The following is an 18,468-nucleotide window of genomic DNA, read 5'->3' as shown; positions in this document are numbered from 1 at the left end:
TCCTGCTACAAGATTATATATATTTAATCTGTATTCACAGCATGTTAAAACTAAAGGGCATTTAGCAATAACTTCTGGAGAGTGCTAAACTTCTCAAAGCACCAATAAAGATGAAATCTTATGTGGAACCGCTCTGATTGATTTGGGGATGTGTTCCCAGGGCCCTACCCCTGAGCCTCCCCAGTCCTGATGGTGCCAGAATCCCCAGGGCTCCTCAGAAGGAGGCAGGAAAACCATAGATGAGGGGAGTGGAATATCTGTCCACAGTCACCAGGAAGGAGAGAGGGCTCAAAGACTACTTCTGCTGAGTGGCCTTGGCAAAGCTTCTGGGCTTCCTCTCCTCTGTCCGTGAAAGAGAAGTGACAGTGCCTGCCTGGCAGTGTTCTGGGAAATTGAAATAAGACAATGCGTGTGGTCACGCCCTGTAGGAAGCTGGAGACTCCCATACCAGCGAGTGGCCTGCACACCAGTGACTGCGCGTGAGAAGAGAAAGCAAAGGCTGATAAGCCAAGCTGGGCTGTGAAAGTATCTAAAGCAGGCAGATCCCAGAAGGACCACAGGAAGGCTCCGTCCAGCTGGCACTGTCCTCTGCCAGCCCACTCGGTCCCTGCAGTCTACCTGGCTGCCCTGTCATTTCAATCCATGGGCTCTGGGAAACAGGACAGTTTGGTTACCTGCCAAGCCTCTGAACGTGCTTTTTTGATGAGTCAACCCCCTTCAGCACAGACCTCCAGCATTCCTTGTGGGGCTTCATTTGTGTTTGGAATACATATCTTTCCTATATCTTGGAAGAGGCCAAAGCCCTTTTCTGCCCTCAGGTGTCTCAAAATTGACCTCCCTAAACGGGACTCATCATCTTCCTCTGTCTCCAAGGCTGGCAGCCTTGCATCTGCCCCGCTGCCCAAGGCAGAAAGGCATCAGGTTTGCCCCTTCCTCTCCTCTGTCACATCCAACTGGAGGGCAAGTCCTGCCAATTCTCCACCTGAGTATCTTTTGATAAAGTCTTTACCATAAAGACCCAGTTCCTTCATCCTTTCAGGTTCTCACTCTTCATCTCTCACTGAACTATTAATTACAATACCCCCTGCTTGGTCTCTTGCCTCCTGCCTCCTGCCTCACTTGCTGCCTGCTCTCCTGGTGCTTACGTTTTAGTGGGGGAAGATGATCATTCACAAACTACCAGCCAAATACATAAAGCAATCACAGACAGTGAAAAGTGCTAGGAAGACAAGAGTGCTGTAAGTGAAAACGCTGGTCCCAGGGCTGAGGGGAGGCCCCTCTTAGACACGGAGGAGAAGGAGCCGGCTGTTTAAAGGGTGAGGGGGTGGGCGGAAGACCCTTCCAGGCAGAAGGAACAGCTTTTGCAAAGGCCTTGAGGTAGGAAGGAGAAGTATCAGGTAGGAGTGGGGAGACATAGCCTGAGCAGGGTGGGGATGGAGGAGAATGGGGTGGCTGGGAGAGAGCTGGATCTTGCTGGGTCCTCCAGGGCACGGTTGGGAGTTTGAATTTTTTCTAAAGGTCTTGGGGAGCCATTGATGCTCTCAGTGGTAGAGTACCATGATCTGATCCGCTTTTTAAATGATCACTCTGGCTGCCTGCTGCGTGGAGAGGGACCTGGAGTGGGGCAAGGTGGGGTAATGATGAGGCTGTTCAATAAACCAAGCCTGATGCCCTGATACTGTGAGCTCCTGAACCAACACAGGGGCAGGGGGAGAGTCCGAGGCTCTTTAGGAGGAGAATTCCCACTGGGGGAATGAATCTAGAGGAGGGGCTTCCCTGCAACTCTGAGTACTTTGAAGACAAGGGTTAAGTTTTATTCTTCTCTGTATCCACAGAACCTAGCACAGGCCTGGGTCAGAGGGCACAGATAAATGATATTGACATTTTTGTGGAGGCTGGTATATGTGTGATCTGTTCCAGACCCTCACCCCACTGGCACCAAGCAAAGGGCTAAGGAGCTGGCTCCTCCTTGTCCCATTCAAGGAATAATTTCTGAGCCTCTTCAACTTCATGTCAGCTCTAAGAACGTTTGGGGGATGGGTGGGGAGGTGTGCATCCCACATGATTAATGTGGGATCTCACACCTGCTGGGGCTGGGCCTGGCTCTGGGACCCATGGGCAGCTGTGCTGGCCTTTCCACAGGTGTGAGGATTCCACACAGTCAGAGCTGTGGGTGCCACACTTATGCCTGTATCTATGTCTGAGGGGTGTTGCTTTTGGCCCAACCTTTTCTCCCACAGTTCAGGCTTATGTTTCCTGATAGGCTGGGAGGCTGAGCATGCTACACAGCTGATGTTTCAGGAGGCTGTGCTTTGTGGTGGAAAGAGCACAGCTGCAGAGAGAGAAAAACACAGAATTAGTCTCATTTCTGCCACTGCCTTGCTAGGTGACCAGTGGAGACTGTTTTCTCATCTGTAAATTGGGCACATTCATACCCTCAGGGCCATGGCTGATCTAAATCCACCAGGCCAACTGGTAATGTGTTCTGTAAATGAGGACCAAAAGTGGGCTTCTCTCTTGTCTCTAGGGAATGGCCCCTACTGGGCAACCTGCCAGCCGTCTTTAGCTTCCACAGCCTCCGCCCACATCAGTGGTGAGGTTCTGGCCTGAAGGGATTTGTCCATTCTTGGTCTTGTCTCCGTCCCCAGTGAATCAGGAAGAGCCTGGCATCCACATTTTGACCACTCCAGTGTGGGGGTGGGAAGTTATGCTGGGGTTGGTTTGGCCGGGTCCCGGGTTCTCGGGATGAGCGTGGGAAAATCCAGTGTGGGGTGACTCCATGCTAAAGCCGAGTATGAAATACCAAGGGTCAACCTCTAGATAAGCTGAACTCAAACCAAAGTCTAAGGCACCCAGGCCTTTGATGTGTGGGTTGCAGGACTGGAAGAGAGGGTGTCAGAGGTCAGCAGGCAGGGCTCAGTCCAGGAGGGGCAGCTGCCAGTGGGCACGGGGGGCATGGCTGTGCCAGTCTGACTTAATGAGGCCTCAGGAACCCAGGCAGAGCTCCAGGATGTCGGGGCTGCATCAGAGGCAGTCAGGCCATCCTAGCAGCATCCAGGAGATGTACCATGCTGGGATGGGTCTGCTGCTCAGTTCCTAGGTCCCTGGAGCACCCTGCCTAGATCTCTAGTGGAGTATCTCAACTGCACGCCATGCTTTTCTTTATCTGCCTTTGTCTTCTGGGGATGGGGGACAAGGACTGTGACAGTGAAGCTTCCTCAGCCTGGGATCTAGCTCAGAACCTGGCACCCCGCCAGTTCTCAGGACTTGCAATGTAGGATTAACACACAATCCATCAAGTTCAGCTCAGTAAGCATTTCCTGTGAACCTACTACGTGCTTGGCCCCTGACTAATATGACCCTGTCCCTGCAATGGGGATTCCCAGCTAAAACTTGTTTCTGTTCCTTCAGAAGCCATCCCTGGGCTTTCAAGGAGGAAACTGCCTGCTTGGACCAGGATAAAAAATGTGTCCTTCTAAAACCAAAGGCCAAAGGAGAAGGATCTGCTTTTCCACATGAAGCAAACCCTCTCTCTAGAGTAGGAAGTAACATCCATATATGTATATGAGATGAAGCATGAGTATTTGTCAAAAATTTTCCCCTGAGTTGGGCAGCACTAGACTGTCAATCCCATTCTGTTCTCCAGTGCCAGGAGGGCTCCTTTTGCAAACACATTTGAGGATCTTTGACTGATAAAGTTCTGGGTGAATGGCTCTGAATATGGGTGAATATGGTTTTGCACTCCTGTCTCTCCCATGATCCGCTGCTAGCATGATTCAAAACCTGAGCCAAGAGTTAAACGATTTGGAATCAATGTAGGATCTCATTTTCAGGAATTCTTAGACATTGGATGAATTCTAGGTCTAACTTACTCTGTAGCTTTGTGTGTAACTCCTTTCCCTTCTCTAGTCCTCAATTTTCCCATCTGTAAAACGGGAAGGAAGGGCTGGACAATCTCTGAAGTTCTTTTCAGCTCTGAATAATAGTAAGTCTTTGTTCCCCGCTCTGGTGAGTATAATTCAGATTCAACTAAGATTTTCTAGATTCAACTAAAATGTATGGTGAGCACACTTTCATACCATTTTGTAGATTACAAAACAGAGGCTTGGAGAAATTTAGCGTGTTAACTAAGGTTACACAGCCAGGAAGGGGGAGAATTGAGATTCAGGGTTGTGGTTGACCTCACGCCTGCCTGACTTCATATCCAGTGAGCTCAATGCCAGTTTGGCTTCTCTGAACCCTCCCTCCCTTCCTACTCAGGAATTCCACTTTGGGTTCTGGTGTAGGGAGCTGAGGGATGGAGGGGAGGCTCCAGCTGGAGGTCACTGGTGGGTCTTGGTGGTGAGAACTGGTGATGTTCTAAAAGGCTGATCAGAGGCAAGTTAAAAAGGGTTGAGAGCACCGTTCTGGGCTGGTCTGGGTCTGGCTCACTCAGGTGAGTCCTATAGGACCCACCTGTGCTCTAAGCTTAAGGCGCTGCCTGCTCTTTTCTGCATTTTGACATTAGGGAGCCTTGCCTACATGTGGCTGGTCATTCCCAGAGACCCACTCTTGAAAATTCCTCTCCATATTTCCCAGCTTCCAGCTCCCAGCACCCCTGGGCTGAGGGCTGGCAAAGAAGAGGTGTGTTGGAGGGAATGAGCTCTGATCTTGATCTCTCTCCTGACAATGAGGAGAGTGACTTTAAGCCACGCTTTTATTTCAGCCAGATTGATCACCACCAGTCTGCCTGCAGCAATGGCTTTTGAGATCTCAGTTACCATCTCAGAACCTTGGGGTGGCTGTAACTCCTAAGCACGTGAATCTCTCTCCTTGGGCCTTAGTACCCCCATCTAGGCAATAACCAGCTAATGGGATCCTACAGACCTTAGGTCTCTCACGGTGGTGACATCTTAAAGATCCAGTATCATTTACTTTACCTTCTTCGCAGAAGCTTGAAAGCGAATCACGCTTAAAGAACACTCTCTCGCTGTCTGAGTATTCCCAATCGGCGACTGCTAGTGCCCCCTTCCCCACTTCCCAACCAAAGGCGTACCCTCACCCTGACCCGGGCAGATCCAGGCCTGGCCCATTAGCCTTGCAGCTCAGGAAACACTAGGGCAGCGCTATAGCCGCGACTGCGGCGGTGGCGGCGGCGGCAGCAGCAGCGGCGGCGGCGCAGGGGGCGGGGGAGGAGGAAAGCGCCTACTTGTCCCTCCGCAGCAGCCCTGGCCCTAACCGCCGCGCGTCTGAAGGGTCTTCGGGATCCCTCAGTTTATCGCTGGGACCCGGGGTCTGCTGGGGGCTCAATACCGCTCGGTGGCACCGAACAGACCCCTGAGGCCCCGCAACCCCTAGCTCCACTAAATAGCGCAGGCTCTTTTTCGCCCCCAGCTGCTGCGAGGCAGGGGGCCGAGGCGATCGGGCGCCTCGGTCTCATCCTTCCCATCCTTGAGCCCCGGGAACTACACCTCCCCCATCTAGGGCAGACGACCGGGGCTATCCCGGGTTGTGGAGAAGGAAAGAAGGGAGACCGGAAGCACAGTTTTTTGCTAGACCTTGGTCCCGATTCAGAGTCTCCGTCTGGTCACTCCGACCCCGTCTTCTTCCGCATCTCGGGTCTCGGCCCCTCTGCGCCCGCCTCCCACAGGGATTCAGCTCGCCGGGCGAAGGGCAACAGCAGCCTGCTCCCAATCCCCGCCCGCAGTCCCTGCTCCCTGTACTCGCCCCGGAGTCACCCACTTGACGTTGGGGGACCAAAGTTCGGGCGCCATCGGCCAGCTGAAGGCCCCGCGCCCAGAGAGCCGCGGTTTGGGCGCCAGGGGGTCCCGACGCGGAGCTCGCCTCACCTGTTTCTCCAGCGGCTCCTTGGCCGAGAGCGTCGGCTTGGGGGAGGGCGCGCGGTCGCAGACGCAGCCCTCCAGCAGGTAGAGTCCCGAGGGCCGCGAGCTCGAGTCGCTCTCGAAGTAGAAGAGCAGGTTCTGCAGCAGTGCGAACCACTTGGTTTGCCATTTTGTGTTGTCCGAACTCCTCTTGCTCAGGTAGCCTTTACGCGTGCCGTCTTTGCGCGCCAGCAGCCCCAGGGACGCGACGTGACCGTCGTTCAGCCGGATCCCCTTCTGCATGGTGCTCGGAGGCCAGCGAGACCCCACGCGCTTACATCTTCTCCGCGCGGCACCCCGCAGCCCCCGTCCGTGTGCGCCGCGCGCTGCCTCTCTCTGGCGCTCTCTCGCTCGCTTGCTCTCTCTCTCCCTCACCCCCACCCCTCCAGTATCTACACTTCGGGATCTGGCGCCGAGCCTCGGCTTTCAGTATCCAGATGTGCCATTCCCTGCCGGAACCTCTCCTCCGCTCCGCAGAGTCCCGGGGCCCAGGAGATGCAGCCCAACCCTCCCCCGGCGCCGGGAAAATTGAGGGACTGGCAAGCTGCGCGCTGGCTAGGGGCAGGTGGAGTCATGTGACGCCGATCCCTCGAAGAGCCCGTTTCAGCAGCGCGGATAGGGACACAAGCACGCAGCCCCGCCGAGGCTCAGAGCAGCGCGCAGGCTGCACCTTGGTGCCCCCTCCCCCTCCCCGGGCACGCACGCACACACACACGCGCGCGCGCACACATACACAAACACAAACCCTGCCCCCCTCCTCCGCTAGTCTATCCTTCGGGTGTTAAAAAGCAAATCAGATCAATTTTCGTTTAACCCAATGGAACTCCGGAGAGTCGCCATCCCCGGAGTTTGAGTCTTTGCGCCCGCCCCTCCGCCTCGCACTGTCAACCCGGGGTTAAGACCCAGTTGTCATTTTCTCCTCCGACGGTTCCGCACCCCCCCCCCTTCCGGTGTTTTATTTTTCTAATTCGAGGTGGACGGAGGAAGGTAGATCGCGAAATAGATTTGAAAGCGCTAATCTCTGCGTAATCGACCGGGTCAAATTCTTTTGAGCATCCAGTCGCACTCCCGGCGGCTTCCCCAGCAACCTGAGGACAAAGCAGGGGGTGAAATGAGGCGGAGGAAGGTGAGGGTTTATTTTATTTTGTTTTGTGCGTTGGTATAACTGCCGGCGCCAGCCCCTGCGCTCTCAGATCTGGCTGGCGTGCCGCTGCTGGGAGTTTTCTGCAAATACCCCCCAAAGCCTGAAGGCGGGCTTCAAACGCAGGCGCCGGGGACCATAGGAGCCTTCAAATAGCTGCGCTGGCGCAATGATACCTTAATGATAGATTTTCCGTTCTTATTTTTAGCTTCCATTCGCCTACACAGTTACACGGCATTTATCCGAGAACGTCACAGCGCCCGCATGCTGCACCAGGAGGGCGCGCGGGCCACCGGGCGAGCCGCTGAGCGAGAGCGGGGTGCGCGCACCGCCGTCTGCGGCAGAAGACAGCGGCCTGGCCCAGACCAGGAGCGGCAGGGGTGGGCGGTCGCGCAGCCCTCGGGAGGAAGGCAGGACACCATCTTTTAGCACAGAACTTGCGGGCGCCCCTCCCTCGACACACACGCACACGCACACACACCCCGGGCTGGCGCGCAAAGGAAAGGAGCTTGGGAATCTGGAAGCCCCGGAGAGGGCAAGGGGAATCCACGGAGAGATATCTCACTGCTGTGGAGCAGTGGAGCTGCCTCTGTCTTTGGCACAGCGGCTCAGACCTGGTCTCCTCGGGCGGGGAGCGTTTTGTGGGACTGCCCATGGCGACCTCATTACTTCCTGTTAGTGCCCTTATGCCAGACCAGGGGTTCTCTCCAAGGACTCTCTGCTGCTGATTTTATTTCTCGAATAATGAAAAGAAAGAGGGAAGACAGCTGTCTCTTCATTCGCCTTGATTTCATCTTTATTTCTCTTTTGCCCTCTTTATGGAAGCAGAGTTTTCAAGATTGAAGTTCTTAAGCGAGCCTTTTCTACATTTAAGCTCTTTTATTAGAAAGCCTGTTATGGAGGCAAGAAAGCTTAAGGGAAGGGGCCCTGTTCTAAGTGCCTTAGACCACTTAAGCCATTTAGTCCTTACACAACCCTAGGGAAGAAGTCTTGTTTGGATGGGCTCCATTATACAGCTGGGAAAACTGAGGCGTGGAGGGCTGGAGTGACTTACTCAGAGGCACCCAGTGGGATTTGAACCCTGGCAGTCTGGGCTCAAGGTGTTTGTCTCTCAGCCCAGAACTACGGCACCTTCTAAGACCTATCAATCACCTCTTTCACACCGGTTGGTTGAGCCAACCGAAAGGCAGGGATGTGGATGAGGAGCCTGTGAGCTGCCTTGGTGAGCACCCTCATCTAGAGCCAGAAGATGTGGGTTCAAATTCCTTTTCCACTGGTATGTGACTTTGAGCAACTCACTCGGACTTGTCTTGGCTCTTCATTAAAAAGCAAATAATCACTAAATATCTCACTGGGCTGTTAAGAAGGTTTAATGAGATACTACATTTGAAGGCATCCGACCCATGGATAATGTTTGGTGAGTATAGATTGGATGGTTTTGTTACAGAAGAAAGGAGGGCCCCGTGTGCACTTAAATAAGCCACCCCAGCAACCTGACCACAGAAGGGCTGCATTCTCCTTTGGGTTTGGGGAAATGAGTTATATTTCCAACTCCCCCCTTCTTCCATGCCCCCCCGAAATCAGCTTCATCTGAAGCATCTCCCCTCTCTGGACCAGGGCTGCCAGAAAAAAATACAGGACACCCAATTAAATTTGAATTTTGGGTAAACAATGAATACTTTTTTTTAGTATAAGTGTGCCCCATGCAATGTATATTTATTTGCTAAATCTGACATCCCTACTCCAAACAGATTTGCATGTAGAGCTAAGTTCTGGGTCACAGGGTGGTTGGTGAGGAGAAAACTTTATTTTCTGGGCAGTTAGCTTTACCTTCAAAGAGGGCAGGATGGTAGAGGAGGTCCCAGGTGGGCCAAAGCCAAGGTTGGGCCTGCATGGGTGCTGCTGTGGCTTCTGAACCAGGGCTGCACATCGGACTCATGGAGTGTGTGTGTGTGTGTATGTGTGTGTGTGCATTTAACAAGCACCTGTGATAGGGTATGGGACAGTTTTATGCTTTTGTGGGTGATTTTAATGGGGCACACTGGTAAACAAAACACAATCTCTGCCTTGTGGAGCTTAGACTAGTCCAAGGGCTCCTTCTCTATCAGACTCTTAGTATATCAGGAGGAAAACCAACTTCCCCTAGGTCTGGAGAAGGGATTTTGATTAGAGGGATAAATCAGGCAAAAAAACTGAACCCACTCGAGTGGTTCTCAACCCTGTTACGCTTTAAATCACTTGGAGAGATTGTAAAAATCTTTGTGCTCAGGCTGTACCCCAGACCAGTTAAATTCAGAATCTCTATGGGTTGGACTGGGACATCAGAACTTTTGTTAGCTCTCCAAGTGATTCCAATGCCCAGTCAGGGTTGAGAACAACTGGTCTAGAGCCTGGGCCAAGAAAATCCCTTCTTGACCTCCCTCCAGCACTGGGGAGGCTGAATGGCCCCACTTTCTGGTCTTGGAATTATGGGAATTCTTGCCAGGCCTGGCGTGCTGGAGGGCTGGGCTTGGCTCTCTTCTCCATGTTGGGGAGATGCCATGGCAGCAACATTTTGATATCATCCATCTGAGCTCCATCCACATTGGTTTCTCTGTAGCTTCCGTGGGCAGAAACCTGAATACAGCTTGTGACTGCCTCCTCTGGGGTCATTAGCTGTGATTCCATCCAGAGTTCAGGGCCCTTGGAAGGCACTCGGGGGAGCTGACCAGTGAGTCCTTGTTTACCAGGCTGGCCCAGGTGGGCTAAGGTAGGAGCGCTGCAGAGGGTGTAGGCCTGCCTTGGCACAGCTGGCAGAGGGGGGCACGTGTGGCTCATGCATACCCTGCCCGCCAGGCCCGAGGCCAGCTCTCTCCCAGAGGTGGACATGATGCCCACAGGACCATTACAGGTGCCCTGGGGCTTTGCCTTGTTTCCTTCCGTCCTCCAGATAAGGACAAGAGTTAAAAACCCCATTTCAGAGATGGAGAGACTGAGGCCCAGATAGTGGGAGCACTGTGCCTAGCGTCTGACACGGAGCTGCTGAGTTGGGGTGTTCTGACAGCTCATCCAGAACTCATCGCAGAGGGCCTCTCTGGGCTTCCTGCCTCCCAGCCCTCTGTAGATAAGGAAATGAGGAGAATTAAGGAATATTTTAGTGGGTTTGATTTCTGCATATAGAAATGGCTAGTGAATGGCAGGGACATTGCCCAGTCCAAAATCGTACTGAGTCTTTGGGGGCAATTTCTGTTGGGCTTTGGAGTGGATATTTGTTAAAAATGGGTGTTTTGTGGGTCTGACTGACTTTGAGGTCATGGCTAATGAAGACTTCGGTATGTGTGGGGTTTGTGGTGTGTGTGTTGTGTAGTGTGTGTGCGATATGTGCGTTGTCTATGATGTGTGTGTGGCTACTGGGTGGCGTGGTGTGTACCTGTGGGGCATATGTATGGTGTGTGTGTAGGGTGGGTGAAGCATTTAGAGAACGTCTGTTCTTTTGGGAGTGTATCCCAAAAGAAAATTGCAGCTTCTGTATCACTTTAAAATGAGGAATTAAGTGGGTGGGGCCAGAAGGATTTTCAGAAACGGAGGCTTTGCCATGGGGGCTTGCTTCCCCTACTTGGGACTTACTTGTCACTTTTTCCCAGGTACCCAAACAAAGACACTGGGGGTCCCACACTTCAGTTTCCTAACCAATGAAAATAGCCATATTATTCCTATTTGGGTATGTAAAGCATGCTCTTTGTAAAAAATTATGGTGATATAGAAAATAGATAACTCCTCTATCAATTTTTAATAGATTTTTTTCTATGCAAATATATTTAGAAAAATGGGCTGCTGTCATTCATGCTATTTTATAATCTCTTCTCTCCATTTGGGAACATCTTTTCATATTACCACATATTTAATTAACTGATTCTTTGTGGTTGTCATTTAGATTATTTTTATTTAATAGTCTTGGAAACAATGCTGCAATTAATATCTTTGTATATATATTTTCCCTACTGTGGTGATGTGAAGGTGTATATACCCCAGAAAAGCATGTTCTTAAAGTTAATCCATGCCTGTGGGTGTAAACCCATTGTAAGCGGGACATTTTGATGCGGTTACTTCAGTTAGGGTGTGACCCACCTCAATCAGGATGGCTCCTAATCCTATAACTGGAGTCCTTTATAAATGGAATGAATGCACAGAGAGAGAGAAAGCCGTGGAAGCAGGAAGCTGAAACCCGGAAGAGAAAGGAGAGACTGGCAGACTGCCTTGTGCCTTGCCGTGTGGCAGAGGAGCCAAGGATTGCTGTTAGCTGGTCTTCAGGAAGAAAGCATCGCCTTGATTTGGACATTCTGATGGCTTCAAACTGTAAGCTAATAAATTCCTTAAGCCAATGCATTTCATGGTATCTGCTTTAAGCAGCCTAGGAGACTAAAACATCCCCTTAGGCAAAAATTCATGAAATTGGTATTTCTGGGTTAAGGGATGCACATTTTAGATGCTGATCCATACTAGTTGCTCTCCAGAGTACTTTTTACTCTTTTACACAGCCGTCAACAGTGGATGAGATGGCCCATTTACAATGTTCCTTGTCAATCCTGGTATTGCCAATCTTGAAATATTTGCTCATTTGACAGGGCAAAACTGATTCCCTTTTGTTTTATTAATTTTCATTTCATTTATTACTTGTGAGATTAGACATTTTTGAATGCTTATAGTTATCTGCAGTTCTCTTTTTGTGAATTTTTGTTTCTATTCAATGCTTTTTTTTTTAAGCTGCAGTTATATTTTTCTTGTAGATTTGTCACAGTGCTTTCTATATTAGGATATTAATCATTGACTGTCATACATGTTGCACATCATTTTCAGAGTTTGTTGTTTCTCCTTTGAACCTCTATATCATCTATATCTATATGTCTTTATAAGGGTTATAAGAAATTTTAAATTTATTGTTCTGATTTAGGCCCCCTCTTGTGCTTGCTCCTTCAAGACTGAAAAATAGTTGCCCCTATTTTGTATGTTTTTATGGTTTCAAATTATTTTTCTATTCCTGCTTTTAATTCATTTGGAGTTTACTTTTGAGTAAGGAGCAAGGTTGGGATTTGGCTTTAATTCTTAATTTTCTCCCCACATGGCTGACAAGTTGTCTTGGCATTACTTGTTTTAGTAATTCAACTTCTATCACTGATTTGAAGTAGCATCTTTATCATATACCAAATTGCTGTCTATACTTGGGACTATTTCCATATTGTGCTTTTTGTCTCATTGTTCTGTCCATTTGTTCTTGCACCAGTAATGCATGATAATTTCTTATTGCTTTATCACCCATTTTGAAATCTGTTACCACAGGAATACCTTTATTACTTTTCTTTTATGCAGGTTTTCTAAATATTCTTGTGTATTTACTCTTTGAGATTAATTCATTACTCACTTTTTCAGGTTCCAAAAAAAGTCTCATTGAAATTTTACTGGAATTACACTGAAAATATTTATTAATTTAGAAAGAATTAATATATTTACAATCCTTTGTCCTCTTATTTAGGGAAAAAGTATGTCTCTCCAATTCTTTGTCCTTTATAGAAATTATTTTGGTTGAATTTTATATTTTTTAATATATGTTTTGCACTTTTGTGATTTAATTTATTTCTGGGTATTGTATGTTTTCTTGATACTATTGGAAATGTGATCTTTTTTCTATTTTTTCAAATGGACATTGTTGGTATATAAGAACGCTCTTGCTAGTTATACATATATTTTTTGTAACCAGTTACTATTCTGAATTCTTCTTGTTTATAGAAATATTTTAATTCAACTGCTTGGATTTACCAGTTAGACAATTGAAATACATTAATACATTTCCCAGTATTTAGGCATTATTGTATTTCTCAGATAAATTATTCTTAGCCATGGTGGATTTTTAAATTATCATTGGATTATTTAGTTTGTCCATCTCTTCTTGAGTCAATTGTGGTAAGTTATAATTTACAAAATGATTTATTCACATTTTCCAATGTATTATGTAGGTCTGTACCAAACATTCTCTTACAATTCTAATTTTCTCCATCTGTGTTACTTCCTTGTTATATCGGTGCTGATTTTGGGTTTTTATATTATCTGCCTTTTTTTCCTGCAAGGGTTTTAATTCTATCATCATTATTAAGTCTTTTATTTGTCAATTCTACTTTATTTTGTAGCTCATTAATATATCTATATCTTTATTACATTCTTTCTCTTGCTTTCTTCTGACTTATTGTTTTTCCCAAATTTTTTAATGCTTCATTAATTGATTTTCATTATTTCTTGTTTAGTAATGATAGTGTTTAAGACCATGATTTTTCCTTTAGGTACAGATTTTTCAAGATCCAATAGGATTGCCATATAAATTTCTGATTACCACTGTATTAAAATATTCTGAAATTAATGTCTTGTTTAGGTGGATAATTATCAAAGTTTAACAGAATAGTTTCTGAATTTCTAAGTAGATTTTTTTTCTTGTTTTTGCTTCTTTCTAGTCCTGTTGCAGTGTGCAGAGGGAATGTAGTCTGTACTATTTCCCCATTTCGAGCTTTATTGCCTTTTTTGTTGTACCCTGTGTAAGATCAATTTTGTGATTGTTCCATGGACTCTGGGAAAGAAGACACACACTCTGTTCACATGGTATAGAGTTTGACATAAATCTATTAGCTTAGATTAATTAATTATATTGTTCAGGAGCAAATCTCTAATAGTGATCTTTATTCAGCCCAGCTGGCGGCTGTGCCCAGAAGCTAGAGACATTCACATGGCCATGAGCTCCAGGGCTGGGGAACGCTGATGCTCTCTTCTATCACAGTCCAGTGTCCCTGTGGTTCACAGAGTCAGTAAGATCCAGAGCTCAGCAGTAGACCAGGAAGCAAATATAAAGGGCCTTCCAGCAGTCAAAAAGAACACTGCAGTGTCCATGTGCTTCAAAGCTCCAGTTTTACCCAGAATCAAGCCCCTAGGTCTCTGCATTTACATTGTACACTGCCTTCCAGTGAACTTGGTATTAGGCTTCCTAACCCACAGAGGATTAGGAGCAAAAAATTCACAGATGAGTGAGCCAAGCATATGGCTGACAATAAGTTAAGAAGAGCACAGAGGATCGGGTCTAGGGCAATTACCAGTGTTCAGTGGAATAAACTTGTGCTGGACCTCTCCCATTTGCTGTTCTAGGCTTGCTCTCTACACCTCCACCCTGCTGTGTGCCCTGGGAGGCTGGGGTCAGCCTCTGGTCTCAGATGCATCCAGGGCTTCTGGTTGGGTTTGGCCTGAGAGAAGTGCTTTCCTGGAGGGAGAGAGGAGAGTGAAATTGGTGTTGCATCCATCTAGGCTCCTGTAATTGCTCCCTCCCTTATGCCTTCAGGCCTAGGGGTGGTATTAACTGCAAAGTAGTGGCTTCTCTACTCCCAGCCCACATCTTTATAAGTAGTCCCTTTATGGCACTGTCCTCTCAAATTACCCAATTTGAATGCACCATTTGTTTCCTGCTGGACTCTAACTGATACAGAGCTGGTAGGAAACTTAGGAAAAATTCAGTCCAACCTCTTTATCTTTTGATTGGAAAGTGACATGCTCAAGATCACACAGAAACTAGAACCCAGGTCTCTGGGGTCTTAGTTTGGCATTATTTCTTCTCAATATTCTCTCTTTGGATCAAATTATGTTACATGTAGAGGGCTAGGATCAACTTATAAATATGGAAGAAGGGAAAAATAAGTCAAAAGATTTACCACCCCCTATCATTGGAATCAGGCCCAGCTAATCTGATCTTTTGAATCATTTTAGGGGAGTGGGAGGGGAGTTAGGCATATGTGCTCTGCTTCTCATTTTGATTCAGTATTCTTTTTTCCTTATCTGTATTTTCTACTTGGTGTAGTAAGTCAACATAGAAAAGACATAAGACAGGGACATGCATAGTGCTTTTGAGAAATGCTTTCATCAGAAACTTCTGGTGCTTACGAGTAGACACATCTTCAGCTATTTAGAGAATTCACTTATCCAGACTGGTAAAGTTCTGAAGAGTTATCCAGGGCTCTGAAGAAGAGATTTTGCTGCTATTGGAGGAGGAATAGTTGCTCCCAGGCCCTACACCTAATATTTGGGCAGATTTGCTGCAGGTTCCAAAACTAGGAGAGGATTTTAAGAATCAGAATTCAGAGGCATTTAAATATCAAGCTTTTATCATTTGGCTAATTTTGGTATTTTAAAGCAAAAAAAGGAGAATCAATTTGGTAATTTCTTGTTACAGTTGAGGCACCTAAAGTGGACAGTCATTTAGTAGATAACTTCTCATGGTGTCTCTTATCTTCTGGGACTTTCCCTTTTAATGCTTAAACTTTGTACAACTCCTTAAACACATGGGGAAGAAAGGGGCCTTCTCTCATGGCCCGAATGCCCTGAGAATGAATTCCCAGGATCAGCCTCAGAGTCTGCAGGCATAGGCTGAACTCGGTAACAAATGAATTCAAAAGTCTGTGGTTCACACTCAGTTGAATTTTATTTCTCTCTCCTCTAACACTTTAAGGTTTTCAGGTGTCCCTTCTGCACACAGTGATTCAAGGACCCAGGCTTCTTTCCTCTTGTGGTTCTCCATGCCCTAGGGCTGTGTTCTCATCTGCGTGGTTGAGGGAGGTGGCATGTGTGGTTTCTAGCCAAGGAGGGGGAAAAAGACTATGGAGAAGACACTCCCTCTCTCTTAAAACTCCCACCGCAGAAGTGGCACAGTTTACTTCTGCTCATGTCCTTTTGGTGAGAATTAGTCATTTGGCCAGTCCTGATTGCAAGGGAGACTGGGAATTGTAGACTAGGCATGTGCCTGAGAATAAGGGGATAACAAGTTTGGATGGAAACTGAGTCTCAGAAAGGTTAAGGGAACCACCCAGCACCCCATAACTTGTATGTGGCAGGACTGAGTCTGCATGATTCTATACTCAATGCATTTCCCACTACGTCACGCTTCCTTCCAAGAACCCAGATAGTCAAGAATGAGAAGGCTCCCACTTTCCATCTGCAGAGTGTTTTATAGTTTACAAAGTGCCTTCAAAGTCACCATTTCAGTTAAGTCTCATAACTGGTAGCTTCTCCTCTCTTCCTTCTCACTTTTCGGGTCTCTACTCTGGTCCCTAGCTCTCCATACCTGGGTACATGGATGTTCCACCTTTGGATGTGACTCTCCTTTAGTTCCTGAGTGATTCCTGAAAATACTGGGGGATTGGTTCTGACCCCAGAGGTATGTACACTGAGCCTGCTTCATTTAGCCCAACTCTGGTCCCTTGCAGGGTTCCCAGAGTGGCTGCTTGCTTTATCTCCTAAAGTTCCTGATCCTCTGACCTGGCTTTTCAGCCTGTTTCTGAGTTTTCATCCTCACTGTGTCCACTACCCAGATGCCTCAGCCTCGCCCTCAGCTCCAAGTTCCTCTCCTACAAAAATGCCTGGGGTTCCAGGTCCCTCTGAGGCTCAGGGCACCATCTTGAACTCCTCAGGCTCCTTCTCCTAGGCTTGGAGCCAGGGCAATCTGCCTCCACCCAGGGCTATGCCTCCCAGGGGCCCTTGGTGCTAAGAACGTGGAGATCTCTGTGACCTGTTTTGTCCCTGTGCCTGTAACATGGCCTGGTTCCAGCCTCTTCTTTGATCCTGCTGGGAATTAGTGACTGTGCCCCTTTGAACTCTGAGATACAACAGCTTTTTGAGGTAGGCATGAATAGTATACTTGTTTTCATCTCCTTTATTTTTGCAGGTGAGGAAAAGGCCCAAAGTGGTTAAGTGATGTTTCCAAGGGTGCCCAGTGCATTTAGTCCTGGCTGGGAGCCAGAAGACCTGGATTCTGTTTCCAGTGTGACCTCTGATTTTCTAGGTGCCTTTGCGCAAGTTCTTCTACTTCTTTGGATCTCAGCAAAATGTCTACCACCTCCCCAGACACACCAGATGGTCACCAAGTCCCAGATATCCAACCTTTTGAGTTTCTCTCTATTTCTCTTTTCCTATCCATCCCTAGTGCCAGATTCTCCAACTAGTCTCTTTAGTGGTCTCCCTCCTTGTAGTCTTACTTCTCTCTAGATCTGAGCACAGTAAGCCCCTGCTTAGAGCCCCACTGTGGCTCCCGGTACTCTTAGAATAAAATTTAAGCTCTCACCTGCATGCCATTCAAAACAACACATCATCTGACTTAACAGTTTCCTTGCACAGCACCCTCTGCTGAATTCCCTGACTTTCCCACACTGTTGCACACTTCCAGTGTTGGCACATGCTGTTTCCTCTGGCTGCGGTGACCTCCCCTCTTAACAATGTGCAGCCTTTAATCTGCAACTCACATTATCTCTTTTTGACTCAAATTTCTCATCTCTGCAATTACTACCTCTGCTTTCTGATGACAAAGTCCCAATTTAAGGGTTGACACCTAAGCGACTTATTCCACTGATGCATCAAGTTTTAAAGTCACAAGAGCAAGTTCCTTCCAGTTCTGATGTTCTGGAAAAGCACTGGGTTCTGCTTTGGTGAAGGTAAGGGATCATATGATATGGGGCATGCCTTAGGCAAGTTATTGGAAGGAAACAGATGGCATGCTCTAACTGACTAATAGAGGAGAGTTTAATAAAAATATTATTTGAAAAGACATGTCAGTATTTAGAGAAACTTCAAGGGGCAGTGCAGTACCCCAGGGCTAGTAAATATGGGGAGTGCCTGAAGGGTCAAGGAGAAAGAGCAGTTGCTAGAAGCCAATGAGAGAGTCATCTGACAGGCGCTGTGACTTTCAGTAGAGGGACACAGACAACCCATGGTGACCTGGAAAGTTGCAAAGTAAGAGCTGGGAAAATCAACACTCCAACTTCTCTTCCCCTCTGGATCTGCTGCTGGTGCCTCCTATTGGCCAAATCCAGCCAGAAGTCAGAGGGCTGGGAAGTCCACAAGGATCAGCTTCTTGGGACTCGGAGCTGGGTGGAGAAAGGTAGGGAGTAGATCTGGAAGGGAGAATGGAAGAGATCTGGTATCAGTCATGAACCAGACCCACTGGACAGCTCCTGCTGATGAAAACTCTTCTGCACAGGAAGCTGAGGCTCTTAGTGACTTTGGGGAGTGAGGAGGGCTTGGGGAAGCTATTTGCACCCTTTTGGAAACCCTTAGTGGTGATGCCCTTTGAGCCAGCGCTGAAGATACCAGGACCCAGGGGTAAAGATGCCAGGCCCAGGCAACCTGATTTGCAGAGAGCCTCAAAATGGTACCAAGAAGTCTACTGTCTCTGATGCTGCTTTGTGTCCTCTCCATGGGTTGTCACATTTTCTGGCCATGGTTTTGGGGATAATGTTGTAGACAGGGAGGCAGCTGGATATGTGCCAGCTGGTTGATGGGTTGGGGATCACCAGAAGGTTTTGCCCTCTTTGCAGGTAGCGACAGTGAGGTTCACCATCTCATTTACTCTGCCTTGGGCTTTGCACCCTGGATGGAAACCTCCAAGGCAGGCTGGATACATTGTTGCTCAAA

At 47.9% G+C, this 18,468-nt stretch overlaps 1 protein-coding gene across 1 annotated transcript in view; it reads right to left on the bottom strand.

Annotated features, from left to right (window-relative positions):
- RASGRF1 (Ras protein specific guanine nucleotide releasing factor 1) overlaps window positions 1–6,180 on the bottom strand; it is a 120,182-nt gene extending 114,002 nt beyond the window's left edge. Inside the window, 1 exon segment of the mRNA XM_037833258.1 lies at window positions 5,829–6,180. Within this exon segment, the coding sequence (XP_037689186.1) occupies window positions 5,829–6,104 (276 nt within the window). The 5' untranslated portion in view covers window positions 6,105–6,180.
- Between the last annotated feature and the right edge of the window lie 12,288 nt (window positions 6,181–18,468).

The sequence above is a fragment of the Choloepus didactylus genome, chromosome 4, assembly GCF_015220235.1.
Source record: "Choloepus didactylus isolate mChoDid1 chromosome 4, mChoDid1.pri, whole genome shotgun sequence".
NCBI lineage: Eukaryota > Metazoa > Chordata > Mammalia > Pilosa > Megalonychidae > Choloepus > Choloepus didactylus.
This window is presented reverse-complemented; position numbering and strand designations above follow the sequence as displayed.